The sequence below is a fragment of the Euprymna scolopes genome, chromosome 23 (genome assembly GCF_053919585.1).
Source record: "Euprymna scolopes isolate OS-2025 chromosome 23, ASM5391958v1, whole genome shotgun sequence".
Lineage (NCBI taxonomy): Eukaryota > Metazoa > Mollusca > Cephalopoda > Sepiida > Sepiolidae > Euprymna > Euprymna scolopes.
This window is the reverse complement of record NC_136504.1, coordinates 57,106,221-57,120,980: the sequence shown is the minus strand read 5'-3', so window position 1 is coordinate 57,120,980 and position 14,760 is coordinate 57,106,221. Positions and strand designations below refer to the sequence as shown.

General features: G+C 35.2%; 1 protein-coding gene across 1 annotated transcript in view; it reads right to left on the bottom strand.

The window, feature by feature from the left end:
• LOC145245917 (uncharacterized) overlaps nucleotides 1-14,760 on the bottom strand; it is a 39,568-nt gene that overhangs the window by 11,980 nt on the left and 12,828 nt on the right. Inside the window, exons 3-6 of the mRNA XM_080107659.1 lie at nucleotides 13,290-13,346; nucleotides 12,178-12,225; nucleotides 9,670-9,726; nucleotides 7,887-7,928 (exon numbers count right to left, since the gene is read on the bottom strand). Coding sequence (XP_079963785.1) covers nucleotides 7,887-7,928; nucleotides 9,670-9,726; nucleotides 12,178-12,225; nucleotides 13,290-13,346 — 204 coding nt within the window. The remainder of the gene's footprint in view (nucleotides 1-7,886; nucleotides 7,929-9,669; nucleotides 9,727-12,177; nucleotides 12,226-13,289; nucleotides 13,347-14,760) is intronic.

Genomic DNA, 14,760 nt, shown 5'->3' with positions numbered 1-14,760 from the left:
AATATATAAAAATATATTTAAAGAACAAGTTTTCCGAAACCAACAAATCATATAAACTATTTGAATACTTAGTTTTAATAAAAGAGCTTAAATTAAAAAAAAAAAAAAAATGAGGACGTAAAAGGAAATATTTTGTATACGAAACATATTTTGGCTGAACACCGTTTTCGCTATTCCGTTATGGCGATTTTTTTTTTACAAACGAGTCACCACTTATCAAGCCCCAAATGCCACTCGAGGATAAGGGTTAATGATTTTACAGTGGCCAAGGGAACCTATCCTACTAATCGTTAGTAGTGGAAATTTGGTAAAATGGATTCCTTAAGGGGATGGCTAATGAAGAATTTGTTGAAGTTGGACTTGTAGAAAACCATATTGTAGTCAGTTAACGGAACAGAGTTCCACAGGCGTGCAGTTCAAAGAAAGAAGTTTTGTTCTGGAATCTATGATTAGGGTTAGGTGCATATAAAGAGTGGGGAAAATTAGTGATAGTGGTTTCAACTAGAGTGTTTTTCGTGAAAGTCAGGACAGGGGGAACCATAGATGTGAGCTTAGACGAACACTTGCCATGAAAATAACGATAACGCAGAGATAGGATCGCAACGTCTCTTCTGTGGGAAAAAGGTTGCAGGGAAGAGAATTAAATCACTAATAATAAATACGAACGCGGCATGAATTAAAATATATTTAAGCGTATCTTACGACGGGGCAAGCATAGACGCCCACCGACAGTTATAAAGAGAGAGAGAGAGAGAGAGAGAGAGATTGAAGCCTACTAAATGGATTCTTCTTCTGAAATCCAGTAAGACTAAGAGAGAGAGAGAGAGAGAGAGAGAGAGAGAGAGAGAGAGAGAGAGGGAGAGAGAGAGGGGGGGATGAGGGAGAAATCAAGTGTTAACACCATGATTTTTACGATCTTTGACTGAATGAATATGAAACAAAAGAGATAATATAATTTTGAATATTAATAATTAACCTTTATTAATCAGTTTGATTACGAATGTCATAAGTATCTGCTCTTCAGATGCTGCACTTCTCAGTGGAGGAGAAATCCTTCACGACTGAGACAATTTTTAGTTTTTGTTACTTTTCTCCATGTTAAAAAGGACCCTGGTGTCTAACTTTGTCCCGTGGGGAGGCATTGTAAATAGGAACAGTACTAGTTAACTACATTTATTTAGTCTGTTATAAAATTTAACAGTAATTAATCATTTTCTTATAAATAATTGCGAAAATATTTACCGGTAAATTACGCATTTAACAATGGCGATTAGCTCAAGTAAGCCCAGACAGACAGTCACACACACACACACACACACACACACACACACACACACACACACACACACACACATGTCAAATATATAAAAAAACAGAAAGAAACTGAGTAATACGCATGCGAGTATTATGTTTTTTTCTAAACAGATCACTTCTTATAAGTAAAAAATACTCGACTCAAGAGCGAAACCAAAACCTAAAGACGATAACGATTAGGCCAGCTTCCTAGGTCTTTAAAAAATCTTTTCAAACCTACTATTCTTAACACAAGAACGCTGTCATGTAAACGATTTAGGCATGCGCAGTCGTGAAACAGCTGACAAACTAATAAAAATCCAATGACACCCCTCCAAGTACAATTTTTTCAATTTTGACGAATTAGCCGCTGTCTTTTCCGGATGAAAACTGATTAAAAAGTTTTCAACATGTCTAAATACTTTATATATCAAGTTTCCAAGTCTATAGATGAAAACTTCGTTGAGTATATAAGTTGAGTTATCCTCACACACACATTCATACTTTTTTCGAATAATTTGTTAAAAAATTATTGATAGAGATGCAGTTGAACATCAGTCATTAGTATATATATATATATATATATATATATATATATATATATATATATATATATATATATATATATATGATTAGTTTTTTTTGGAAAAAGAAATCCATCAGAGTGCTCAATTAAAAGGAAAATCCAAAATGTAAGAGCGTATTTAGATTTTGTGTACAGAAAGTTGTTAGATGAGACAAATCATTGGTACCGTCGGTTTCAAACCCGATAATATGGACCGTTTAAGGTATACTTATCAAGCTCTCTTAAGCCAATATTCGTCTCCTATCGAATATTGGCCGAAGAGAGCTTGATAAGGATACCTTAAACGGTCCTTATAGTTTGAAACTGACGGTGCCAATGATTTTTCTCATCTAACAACTTTCTCTACACTATATATATATATATATATATGTATATATATATATATATATATATATATATATATATATATATATATGCACGTGCACTCATGGACAGTAGTCTGAATCTCACAGTATTAATGCTGGTATCCTTCAGGGTTCCATGCTTGACCCAACTCTCTTTCTGATGCTCATCAATGAAATGCCAAATCACATTCTTAGATCATTCATAGACATTTATGCAGACAACACTACCATCTATGGCAACATCTCAACGGCCGGGAACGACCAAGACCTCTCTGATTCTCTCGCCTCTGATCTTGAGCACGTGGTGCAACGAGGAAAAAGGTGGCTGGTTAATTTTAATGTATCGAAACCCAAGCTTCTCTCTTTCCATCATCAACGCTCTGATCCTTGTCTAACCTCAATTGCAATGAACGGCTCTCGTCTTGAAGATGCTCCATGTTTAGACAAGCTTCTTGGTCTGACCTTCACTCCTGATCTGAAAAATGGTTGGATGATTCTACAGCTCCAGTGAATATCTCACTGCCAATGCAATCTTCTACCTGTATGAGAGCCAAGTACGTCCTCGGATGGAGTACTATTGCCACATCTGGGCAGGAACTGCTTGGAGCACCCTATCTTGTATTGACAGAGTTCAAAACCGACTTCGTAATCTAGTAGGTGATAATCTTTTTTTTTCTCTGTAATCTCTCTGAAACAGAAGAGATGCTGCGGCTTGTCTCTGCTCTGTCGTTATTTTCACGACTAGTGTAAGATTGAGTTCCAATCTATGGTTCCCTCCGCGCCCAAATCGTTATCAACCCCACCCTTTCTATCGGTGCCTAAACTTAAACGTAGATTCCATAAACAAAGCTTCTTTCTTAGAACTACTTGCCTATGGAACTCTATTCCGCTGGTCTGCTTTCCAGCTGGCTATAATATTTTCGTCTTCAAGTCCAACGTAAACAAGTTTTTATTAAACCATCGTCTTAAATAACCTAATTATACCAAATTTCCACTATTAGCAATTACTACGCTATAATCTCAATGACTATCGTACACACATTAACCCTTATCCTCGAGTGACATCCGGGGCTTCACGTTTGGTGACTCCTTTGTAAAAATAAAAACAAACACCGAAATACTTATATGCCTGCGTATATGGTAGCAAATATCAAGTTAAGTAAGATTGTTTGTACATACGATTACTTGTTAATAGATTTCTTGAGTGATTACTGAAAAGAAAGAAAAGAATAAATAAAAATAAAGCGAGAAATGTATACATAAATAGATTTCAAAAATTCATACGGAACATGCATGGTTAATTATTAGTTCGTTATGTCATTATCGTGTTGACCGATCGGTTGTCGTTAGATCAAAGAAGCTATGTGACCTTTATCCTGATCAGTACTAAATGGGTGCTTATTTCGGAATACCAGACGCTGTATGTAGGAAGGCTCTCTGCGTATTCCGGCAGTATTTCCAGTCGTCTTGGACTTCTTCTTGCTACTAGATTCAAGCAATGCCGTTTCATGAAAGTTGTGATTAGGAATAGCGCAACGTGCTTCAGGAGTCCTAACTCTTTGGTAGCGCTTAGAGCGGCTGCTCCATCAACAGTTGTATAAGATCGGGATGTTTGTAGTGCCATGTCGCGCATGGAAAGGGACCTTGCACTCATCCCCGATGGGCTTTCCTGAGGCCACAGTCCTAGTTGAAGAAAGGTCAGCTAATGGTCTACTTGTGTTGCATGTCTGATACACTGCATAACCTCTTGTTCAGCCCCCCTTACCTAACTGAGACTCTTTAAAAATATGATGACAGTACAATAAAAAATAAGCTTAAACCAGGCCTTGGGACAAACAAATCTAACTTGCCTCCTTCCTTGAGGCTTGCATTCACTAACAATTTAGAACTAATTTATCTGATGTTGAAGCATTTCTCCTAACAAATACCCCGGATATCTTAGCACTAAGCGAAACTAACCTACTCTCCTCTATCCTCTCTAACTACTTTAACATGCCTGGCTATCCCACTCTGCCGTAAGGACTCTGACAGACATATTCACGGACTTGGAGTTTACATTCGTAACACCCTCCTCCTGACTAAAGAAACAAACCTAGAAACGGACGATCAAGCTTTTATATGCTTTAGACTAAACATACAACATAACATTAGCTACTTTTATTTTCTCTACCGCTCTCCCTCGACCCAGGACTGCACCATAATAAACAAAGTCTCTGACAGCATAGACACAGCACTCTCCCTCGACACTAGCGCACAAGTACATGTATTTGGTGACTTTAATGTTCACCACAAAAACTGGCTTGGATTCTCTACTCACACAGATGCAGCGGGTAGCGCAACAACACATAGCTTTGCTATATCTCACTCCTTATCACAAATGGTTACGTTTCCAACCAGTTTCCCTGACCAGCAAGAACAACACGCATCACTTCTAGATCTGTTTCTGACCACAGTTCCCGAGGATTGTATAACAAATGTTGACATCCCACTCGGGAATGCTGATCATGCAGTGATAATGGCCAAAATTGCCCTAAACTCTAGACCCAAAACTGAAGAGCCAGTGCTAAAAAAACGAGATATTATAAAAAGGCTGACTGGGAAGCCATCAGAGATCTTATCAGAGATACCCCATGGGGAAATATTTTTTCTCTTCCTGCTGGACTGCGCAAACGAGACCACTGAATGGTTCAAAACAGCAATGGAAGCACATGTTCCCATGCGGAAATTTTATAGCAATCCCCACTTTCCCCAATGGTTTACTTTTATTTGCGCGACTGCAATTGCTCAAAGGCAGCATGCATACCACAGATTTAACCGACATAAGTCCAGTTCAAACAGACATAAGTATATAGAAGCTAGAAGTAACGTTAAGAAAGAAATAGCGATAGCTAAGAGAGAATTTACTGAAACCACTAAAAAACGCATCGAAGCACAAATATTAGGAACTCGTGACTTCTGGAAAATCTACAACAGTGTAGTAAATAATGGGCAATCTACAATTCCCCCACTAACCAACAATCACGAGGTTGTCTGCTCAGCAACCGACAAGGCTAGTATGCTTGCCAGCCGGTTTGCTTCAAACTCCACATTGGACCCTTCCAACCACCCCCTGCCTGACTTTCCTTTGCAGACAGACGCCACGCTAGACGTTCTAATAATCACCCCTGCTCAGGTACATGCTATCATAAAAAATCTTGGCACTTCAAAAGGATGTGGACCTGATCTCATCCCAGCTGTGCTATTAAAAAAGTGCTTAGCCAAAGTATCTCCAGTTCTCTTCAAACTCTACAACAAATGCCTTAATGAATCATGCTTTCCGGGCTATTGGAAAACTGCTTCTGTGGTACCAGTATTCAAGATTTCTGGCGAAAGAACTGACCCAGCAAATTATCGCCTCATTAGCCTCCTCCCACGTTTCGCTCAAATATTTGAGACCATAATTAACCATGCTCTAGTCCGCCACCTTACAGATGCCAAACTTCTGACTGACAAACAATATGGATTTAGACAAGCCCGTTCCACAGCAGACATCCTCACTGTAATCTCTGAACGTATATACCATTCACTGGACAAAGCGGGGGAGGGCAGAGCGGTAGCTCTATATATATCTAAGGCTTTTGACAGGGTATGGCATGAGGGTCTCATCAGGAAAATTAAATCATACGGTATCACTGGTAGAATATTCAACATAATTAAATCCTTCTTAGATAAGAGAAAAATCCAGGTTGTCCTCGACGGTCATACATCTAAACAGTGTGATATAAATACGGGAGTGCCTCAGGGGTCTATCCTTCGACCTCTATTGTTCCTAATATTTATTAATGACCTCCCCGACCAAACTGCCTCTGAGATGGGTATATATGCTGATGACACCACACTCTATAACAGGCATGACAGGAAAACAAATGAACACATAACTAAAGAAATGGCAAAAACACTAGAGGATGACCTCCAATCTGTAGTGGAATGGGGACAAAAATGGATGGTCACATTCAATGCTGCCAAGACTAAACTGGTTTCCTTCAATAATTACAAGAAACCTTCTCTGCCACCAATAGCAATGGCCAGTGACTCCCTGTCTGAGAGTACGTCTTTCAAACTACTTGGCCTAACGTTCACAGGAAACATGTGTTGGAACAATTATATTGAAAACATTGCCAGGGCCGCTGCGAGGAAGGTAGGCTCTCTCTACCGTGCTAGAAAACTACTGACACCTGAAAGTATCCTGTACCTCTATAAGGCAACCATTCGCCCATGTATGGAGTATTGCTGTCACATTTGGGCTGGTGCATCTGCTGCTAGTCTCTCGCTCCTAGACAAAGTTCAAAAGAGAGTCACCAACCCGATAGGCCCTGAAATGGACTCTAGCTTCAGCCTCTGTTCCATTGACGAAACGTTGCATTCCTCTGCCTGTTCTACAAGTATTTTAATGGTGAATGCTCTGACGAACTGTAGATACTTGTGCCCCCACGACGTAGACACCCTCGACAAACCCAACCGGCAGCTAAATCCCACCGTCACACAGTAGAGATCCCTAGACGTAAAATATCTTTCTACTCTAGTAGTTTCTTCCCCAGAACCGCTAGACTCTGGAATTCCATTCTAGGTCCCTGCTTCCCCAACTGTACTGACATGCAGAAGTTCAAGTGTAACGTAAACCGACATCTTGCTTCCCAAATCCCAACATAGTGCCCCTGTAGTTGCTGACCCCGATAGTAGCCCCCTACACCACAGTGGCAATGGGCCTTGTTTAGAGTGAAAACGTAAAAAAATATATACATATACACTCGCAGCGAGCATCAACTGTTTTTATTTAATTTTTTGTTTACATCATCGTGGCTACGTTATATCCCGGACATCTCCAAACTTATAGATTGAATGGGTTGAGAACACCATATAAAATATTAAATAATTGTTTTTTATTTTTTTATTTGCAAGGGGAAAAGAACCGAAACAATAATATTTCATGACTATTAGCAAAAATATGCCCCTTCCCCAGCGACATTTTTCTGCCAATGTATATGACGACTAAACTACACTAATTTCCAAAATGAGGAGATAATGACTGGGAGGATGGTATCATAATCACAGAACACTACTCTATCAAAAAAAAAAAAAAAGCGGAGAGGTAATAACTTGGAATATAGTATTATAAGGAACGTACATATACATCGCTGACCCCCGAAACGCGGAGGTAATACTTGGGAAGATGACGTCATTGTTATTTAAATGCAACTTTAGAACATCAGTGCATCACAAATACAACAGGAACACAATGAATATTGTAAATATTTAGTAACATAGACCTTCTGCATTGGACAGTCAGCAATCTTTTGGGCATTCATTAAATTAGCCCGCGGCAATACTCTAGTTAAAAGAGCGTCCGACTTTTCCTTAATTTTTGTCCAAAGTTCTTCGGGGTATCATGACAGCAAAATAGGTTCTAAACGATTTCTCTACAAAAAAGGGAGATAATGTCTCGAGGATGACATCATGACAGCGAAAGAGATGCTGCACGACTCCACCCCGAAATAAACATTGAAAGATATTTTTTGAATGGATTAGCGAATGTAATATTCATTTACTTCAATCGTTTTCTGCACAGTAAAACAATTACTACTTTGTAATTATAGCATGCTAACATGGATGAGTGCTTACCTTACAGAGTTTTGAATGGCAACATCCTTTAAAGCACTCTGTCTTTGCTGAAAGATAAAGAAGGACAAACATGTTCAATAAAATATACGCAGAGTTTATATAAAACTAAAAATGTGTATATATTCATATATGTCTGTGGGTGAGAATATATGTACGTACAGTATCGCCAAAAAGAAACTGCACATCTGTCATTTTTCCAATAAACACACATTTAAGCCAAATTAAATGTAACTGCTTAAACAACCTATGCCTCATTTGATTCGCCGTTTATTCCTTTATAATTTTATCTGTTCATATTTGACTTTTAATTAATGTAAAAGAATAACTTAAAATTGAGAAACAAAAAAAAGAAAAAAAACAAACTATAATTTATCTGTTCATATTTGGAACATAGTAATCTTCTAGAATATAAATCTCACCTGTCTGTTTAAATGTATACATGTATGTCTGCCTAAAACTTTCGACAGAAGGGACATATTTTCACGAGATCAGTATAGTTTTGAAACTCGACCTTGTGGACGACAAATATCCAAAAATTAGCCTAAGGCATTAATTTCTTCACCCGCAACTTGGCATGTTTCTACAAGGAGGGTTGCTTTTTTCACCGATATTTTCGAAAGTCATCCCCTCTTTTCAATTGACTAGCTTTAATTTAAGCCTTCGCCACATTCGGTTTGGCGATGGACGTAACGGCAAAGACGTCACGTTTTTTCACTTTTTTCTTCACGATACGGGTTCTAGCCTGCTAGCCTACTACCACTGTTTTTTTTTTGCTCAACATACATCTCCAAACAACGCCGGGCACCCAGGCTAGTAAAATATAAATATAAGAAATATCTCAAATATAAATATAAGAAATAACTCAAAAGTCAAGTTTTCAAAGATTCTGGTCTACATTAAGTGTTCTCCAGTTTCCTACAAGGGAGAATGGGAGGATTTTGTAACATCTTGCAATATTACGTTATCTACTTAAGAGAAATTCAGCAGTTTCATTCTTTCTATGTAGAGCTCCTCTAGCTGAAAAACAAACATCATCGCAAATTTGATGTTAACTAGTACTTCATATACACAAACAGATTTTTAACAACGCATTCACAAAATACTTTATTGTAACGAACAAACTTTTCATTAATAATTCACGTAATTATTTTGTCCTAATTTTCACGAAAGAAATAATTTAATGAACATAATTTTGTCATTTAAATTATATACTAATCTAATATGTAATTAAGAGACAAAATTTTCTTCGCATCTTTTATGATTAATAGGAGAGCACATACAACTATGGTATTTAGTTTTGTTTCCATATAAAAATATGGTTATTAACCGACTATGTTCCTAAAGTTATTTTTTTCCAATCGATTTTATCGATTATATAATCCGGAACCATATTTTAATTTTACTTTATGCAAACATGTTCTATAATTTAATCGAATTTCAATCGATTGTATCGATTACATAATATATCCATATTTCTATTTACCTAAATATGTTCTTAAATTTTTTTTTATTTTAGTCGATTTTATCGATTATATACTATATTTGAATCTATATTTTAATTTTATTTTAGCCAAGTATATTGTTATTTTTCTACAATTTCCAATTGATTTAATTGATCACATACTATATTCGAATGTATATGTTTATTTTACTCTATTCAAATATATTGTTAAATTATTAACAACCGGTTTATTCTATGATAATAGAAATACTTCTGTAACACTATTATTAATAATAAATACAATTTGTTGCTTATGTTTAATTACCCAAATAAGAAAAGTTACTTACGCCAATAGCAATCTTTATTACTTCCACACTGGTTCTTCCATATACACGTTGGGCATACTGTAAAAGATTAGAAGAGATTAGAAGATTAAAAATATAATTTATGTAGAACAATATCTACATAGAAATGTAATCAACAGTAATTTTTGTTCTTATTCTGAAGAAATATCATGTTTAAATATATTTGATTGCAAATGTTTATCTACAGTACTATTTGTTTGGCCCATTTTTTTTTTGCTTCCGAGTGTATACCTATTGAGCCTATTATATATCTACAGTACTATGGGCACTGTTCTTTAAAAAGTATTAATACATTTAATAATACATTAAACTAGACTCTGCTCTTTAGACTCAAGGTCTAATTCCCTCTCTAAATTATATATATATATATATATATATATATATATATATATATATATACATGGATTTAAACAATGCAAAATAACATCTACGAAATTTAGTTGCTTTTTCCCTTTCTCTTCTGTATTTTTAAACATTTAATGATCCAATAAAAGTTAATACATTTGTATTTTTGGCATCTGTTCGATCTTTTCGTATGTTGATGTTTTCTCTCTCGAATATTGAGCATTTCTTTACAAAGATTGAATCTGTAAATATTCCCATTTTTATATTGATATTTATATAATACTATTTTCATTATATATATATATATATATATATATATATATATATATATATATATATATATAGAGAGAGAGAGAGAGAGAGAGAGAGACAGAGACAGAGAGATACAGAGATAATTATGTATATAGATATCTGTGCATATATATTATATTAGAAAAATTGTTACAAAATTGTGAACGATGGAGAATAATTAATTGAAATAAATATCACCAGGGATGTTGGATTCATTTGGTTTTGAATACTGAAATAAAAAGAAAAAAAGTATTAATAACATGAATGTTTTACACGGAAATACGTATATTAATATAAAAGCGTACATATGCGAACACATACACATTATATATATATATATATATATATATATATAAATATATATATATATATATATATATATATAAATATATATATATATATATATATATATATATATATATATATATATATATATATGTTAATACAGTCATATTATGCTATGATGTCCAGACCGTTTCAATCATATTAGATATCACCAGGCAAGAAAAACTAAGGTAGAAAAAAACTAAAAAGGTTTAACACCTTTCCCAATTTTGAAAAGAAAGAATTCGCCATGAATGGCGATGGATGAAATCTGAGTTCTTATCTCAATATGAATAATAACTCAAATTTCATCCATCGCCATTCATGGCGAACTCTCTTTTTTCAAAATTGGAAAAGGTGTTTAACCTTTTTAGTTTTTGTACCTTAATTTTTCTTGCCTGATGAAATCAAATATGATTGAAACGGTCTGCACATCGTAGCAAGATATGACTGTATTTACATAAAAAATAAAAAATATATAACTTGCTCTCTTACGATTGAGGACTATCAACGACCCTTGTTGAAATTCAATTATTTTTCAATTTTGGATACCTTCCCACCGAAAAATAAGTATATATATATATATATATATATATATATGCTTGTTTATATATATACAATTTTCAAAAAACACAAATTAGACAAAAGTGGCTTTAATGAAGGGTGGGGCAAGGAAAAACAGGTCTATCAATACATCTGATGTACCCCCCTTTTGTCAACTAAACCCTTAGTGCAACCGAAAATATTAATTATTTTGAAAGAAACTACGTCGGACTTTCTGTTTCGTCGTCTACTTCTCTCTCCTCTACTTCTACAACGACAGTCGCTAATGAAACAAATAATACGCGAGAATTTGCCTGACTCAGAAACGAAGACTATCCACACTCAGAAATCGACCGTGTTATATGCCCATAGACCCACTCGTATGCAAATGAGTACAGATCTCAGGTTCGGTCCAGTCGCGCATGTGCAGTGCTATTTCTGCGCCTGTCATAATGATATTCGTCTCGTCAAACATAGTCTACAGATACACATATATTGCCAATGGCAGAGGGGGGTGGGACAAATTGTAAAACTTTAATGGCTTTAACTGTGATTCTTTTCAGATGAGAGACGCCAGACGTGATAACATTAAACGCCAGACGTAATAACATTAAAGGTATGAAAACTTCGAATGAGGATAGGGGTCTAAATTTGTACTTTTGAGAAATAAAAAATCCAACAGCGTGCTCAATCAAAAAGAGCTCAATATGTATAATTATTTAATCTCTCTTCTTGTCTCTTTCAATTTCTCCTCTCTCTCTCTTTCTCTCTCTCTCTCTATATATATATATATGCACTCTCTTTCTCATACACACTCACTCTCTCTCTCACACACATGCATATATATAAACACACACGCACACACATATATATATATATACATATGTATATGTACATATATAAACACACACGCACACACATATATGTATATGTGTGTGAATTCAAAACTTTCTAGATATATTCCAAAGCTTGGTTTACTTACCTAACTCAAAACAGTAGCTGTGTCCCGACAACATCTATTGCAGCATTTCATGCCTGAAAAATAAATATGAAAAATTCAATCTTGGTGTCAAATGATTATAGAAAAATGAATGAAATTATACAGTGAGGAAAATTCGTTTTCATTTCTTAATAAAGACTAACTCATCCCTAGCCAGGTATAATAAGTCAGCATAATAAAATTTAGACACACACACACACACACACACACACACATACACACATATATATAGTCATCCACATACAGTACTGTTTCGCTGTTTCACAGTTCATCAGTGCGACTAGACAGGCAACTACCTCAAGCCTGGTTTGAAACCCGACCGTCTATACGACAGTCAAGGCTCCTACTCTTTATTTGTTTTTACATAAGCAGTAATATTTTGCTACACATTCATGAGCGTGTTTCGGTTAGCTAATTAGATATCCCTTTAGGCGATACAGTTTTTTGCTTTTGTATAAGCTGTATCGCTACTGGCAACTAGCTAACCGAAACATGCTCATGACTGTGTAGCAACATATTGCTGTTTATGTAAAAACAAATAAAGAGTATACCCTGCTCTACTTGTGTATGGCGCACTCTCGTATTAACCTCGTTAAACTTCATTCGTTACTTAATCTCTGGAAAACAATTACCTCAGATTATATATATATAGGTACTTAATAATTATTACAGTAAAAAAAGTTATGTCAGCCCCTTTAAGAAACTTGTTTCTTATCGTTGAGCACTTTCAGTTGAAATAAGTCAGTCAACTTAGCTCATATGCGCAGATCGTCATATGATTAGACCACTCTGACTGACCTTAAAAGAATTTAAAGAACATAAATGTTTAAATCTCAACTGTATCGCGGTTAACGGTAGCCGAATGGTTCGGGTCTTTGTTAATGAAGCCAGACACGACTTCCGTTGCCGGGTTTGAATCTCTCGACTGGTGTTAATCGTGACACCCTGCACTGATTATTTCCGAAAGGATGAAACACTAGTGTCTGTATGTATTTAACAATTATAAATTTAAATTGTTTATTTTTTTTTTTTTAAATTTAATTTCTATTTATTTTATTTTTTTGTCTGTGTAAATGTTTTTTTGTACGTTTTTGCTTACCTGGTAGACATTTGCAGCCCTTTGTACATTTCATGCATGGTGGTCTGGGTATCAAATCTGTAAAAAAAAAAAAAAAAAAAAAAAGAAAAGAAAAAAGTATGTTATAGAAAAAAATCACCCTAATTATCACACAAGCAACCCACAAACATCACATATAAAATTAGATCTATTTATGCAACTAGGATAGGCCAGCGAGAAACCCGGGACACAAAAGTATTATCAGAACGGATTGGTGACACACTCTTTTTGAGCCGATGTTACCCGGCACATTGAAAAGAATATTAAACAAAAAATAATTATCTGTAAAAATATTTTAAACAATTCGTGTAACTTAAATTAATATACTGCGAAATATTTGAACCTAGCGATGCTGGTAGCAGTAAAGAAGACTTGACACCAAGAAGTTTATCTCTTCCGACTTTGTCTATCACATAAGTAATCAAAACAGAAGCCGATAAGCGGACAAAATATCTAAATGTAAACATGATTGAAAATTAAAATTCTTCTTTGGCAAACAAGAACCGATAGATGTCGATGACGAATGAAGAAAGAAACGCTTCTGTGTAGTTGCTGATTCCAAGCATAGAAATAGGGAGGAATCTCAGTTTACTTCATCTATATATATAAAAGCGAAAATGTGTGTATATATGTATGTATGTCCGCCAAAAACTTTCGACAGACAGAACAAAAATTCACAAATTTGGTCTCCGGACGACAAATCTCGATGTTTTGGCGCAAAAGGTCAACTCTAAGTTATTCAGCTGCCCGTTTTTCTACGGGGGGGGGCAAAAGGTGACATTTTAACGATATTTATACGTAATTTAATAAACGCTTAGTCATGTCACGTGACCTTGACGTCACCAAGTTGTAATGGCGGTTTGTATATAAAAACATTTCATATAATTAGAGGTTGTTATCGATAAAAAGGCGACTATCATACAAATTGCAATATTAACTTACATGTTATGAAAACGTTACCAAAGTTATTAGTAGGTTAAAAATAGTTAAATACGATAGTTAAACTAAAAATAACAAGCCAAACATGTGAAGTAAAAAAAAGTATGCTTAAAAATATTAACGATCGATGGTTTTATAAAAAAACAAAGCCAAACGCTATTTCTTTTTTTAGTAACACTATTTCTCTTTAGAGTAAGGAAGCCGAAGAGAGAGAGAGAGAGAGAGAGAGAGAGAGAGAGAGAGATCAGTTTACTTCATCTATATATATATATAAATCTCACTTTTCTGTTGAAATTTATGTATGTATGTATGTATGTATATATGTCTGCCTTAAACTTTTGACAGAGGTGACGGATGTTCATGAGATCGGTATTATTTTGAACCCGACGTCTCGGACGACAAATATCGAAAAATTGGCCAAAAACAATAAAACCTTCACTCTCAACTGGGCAGTTTTCTACAAGGAAAGGTCGATTTTTTGCGAGCCATTTTTGCAAGTCATCGTATCGGTTGG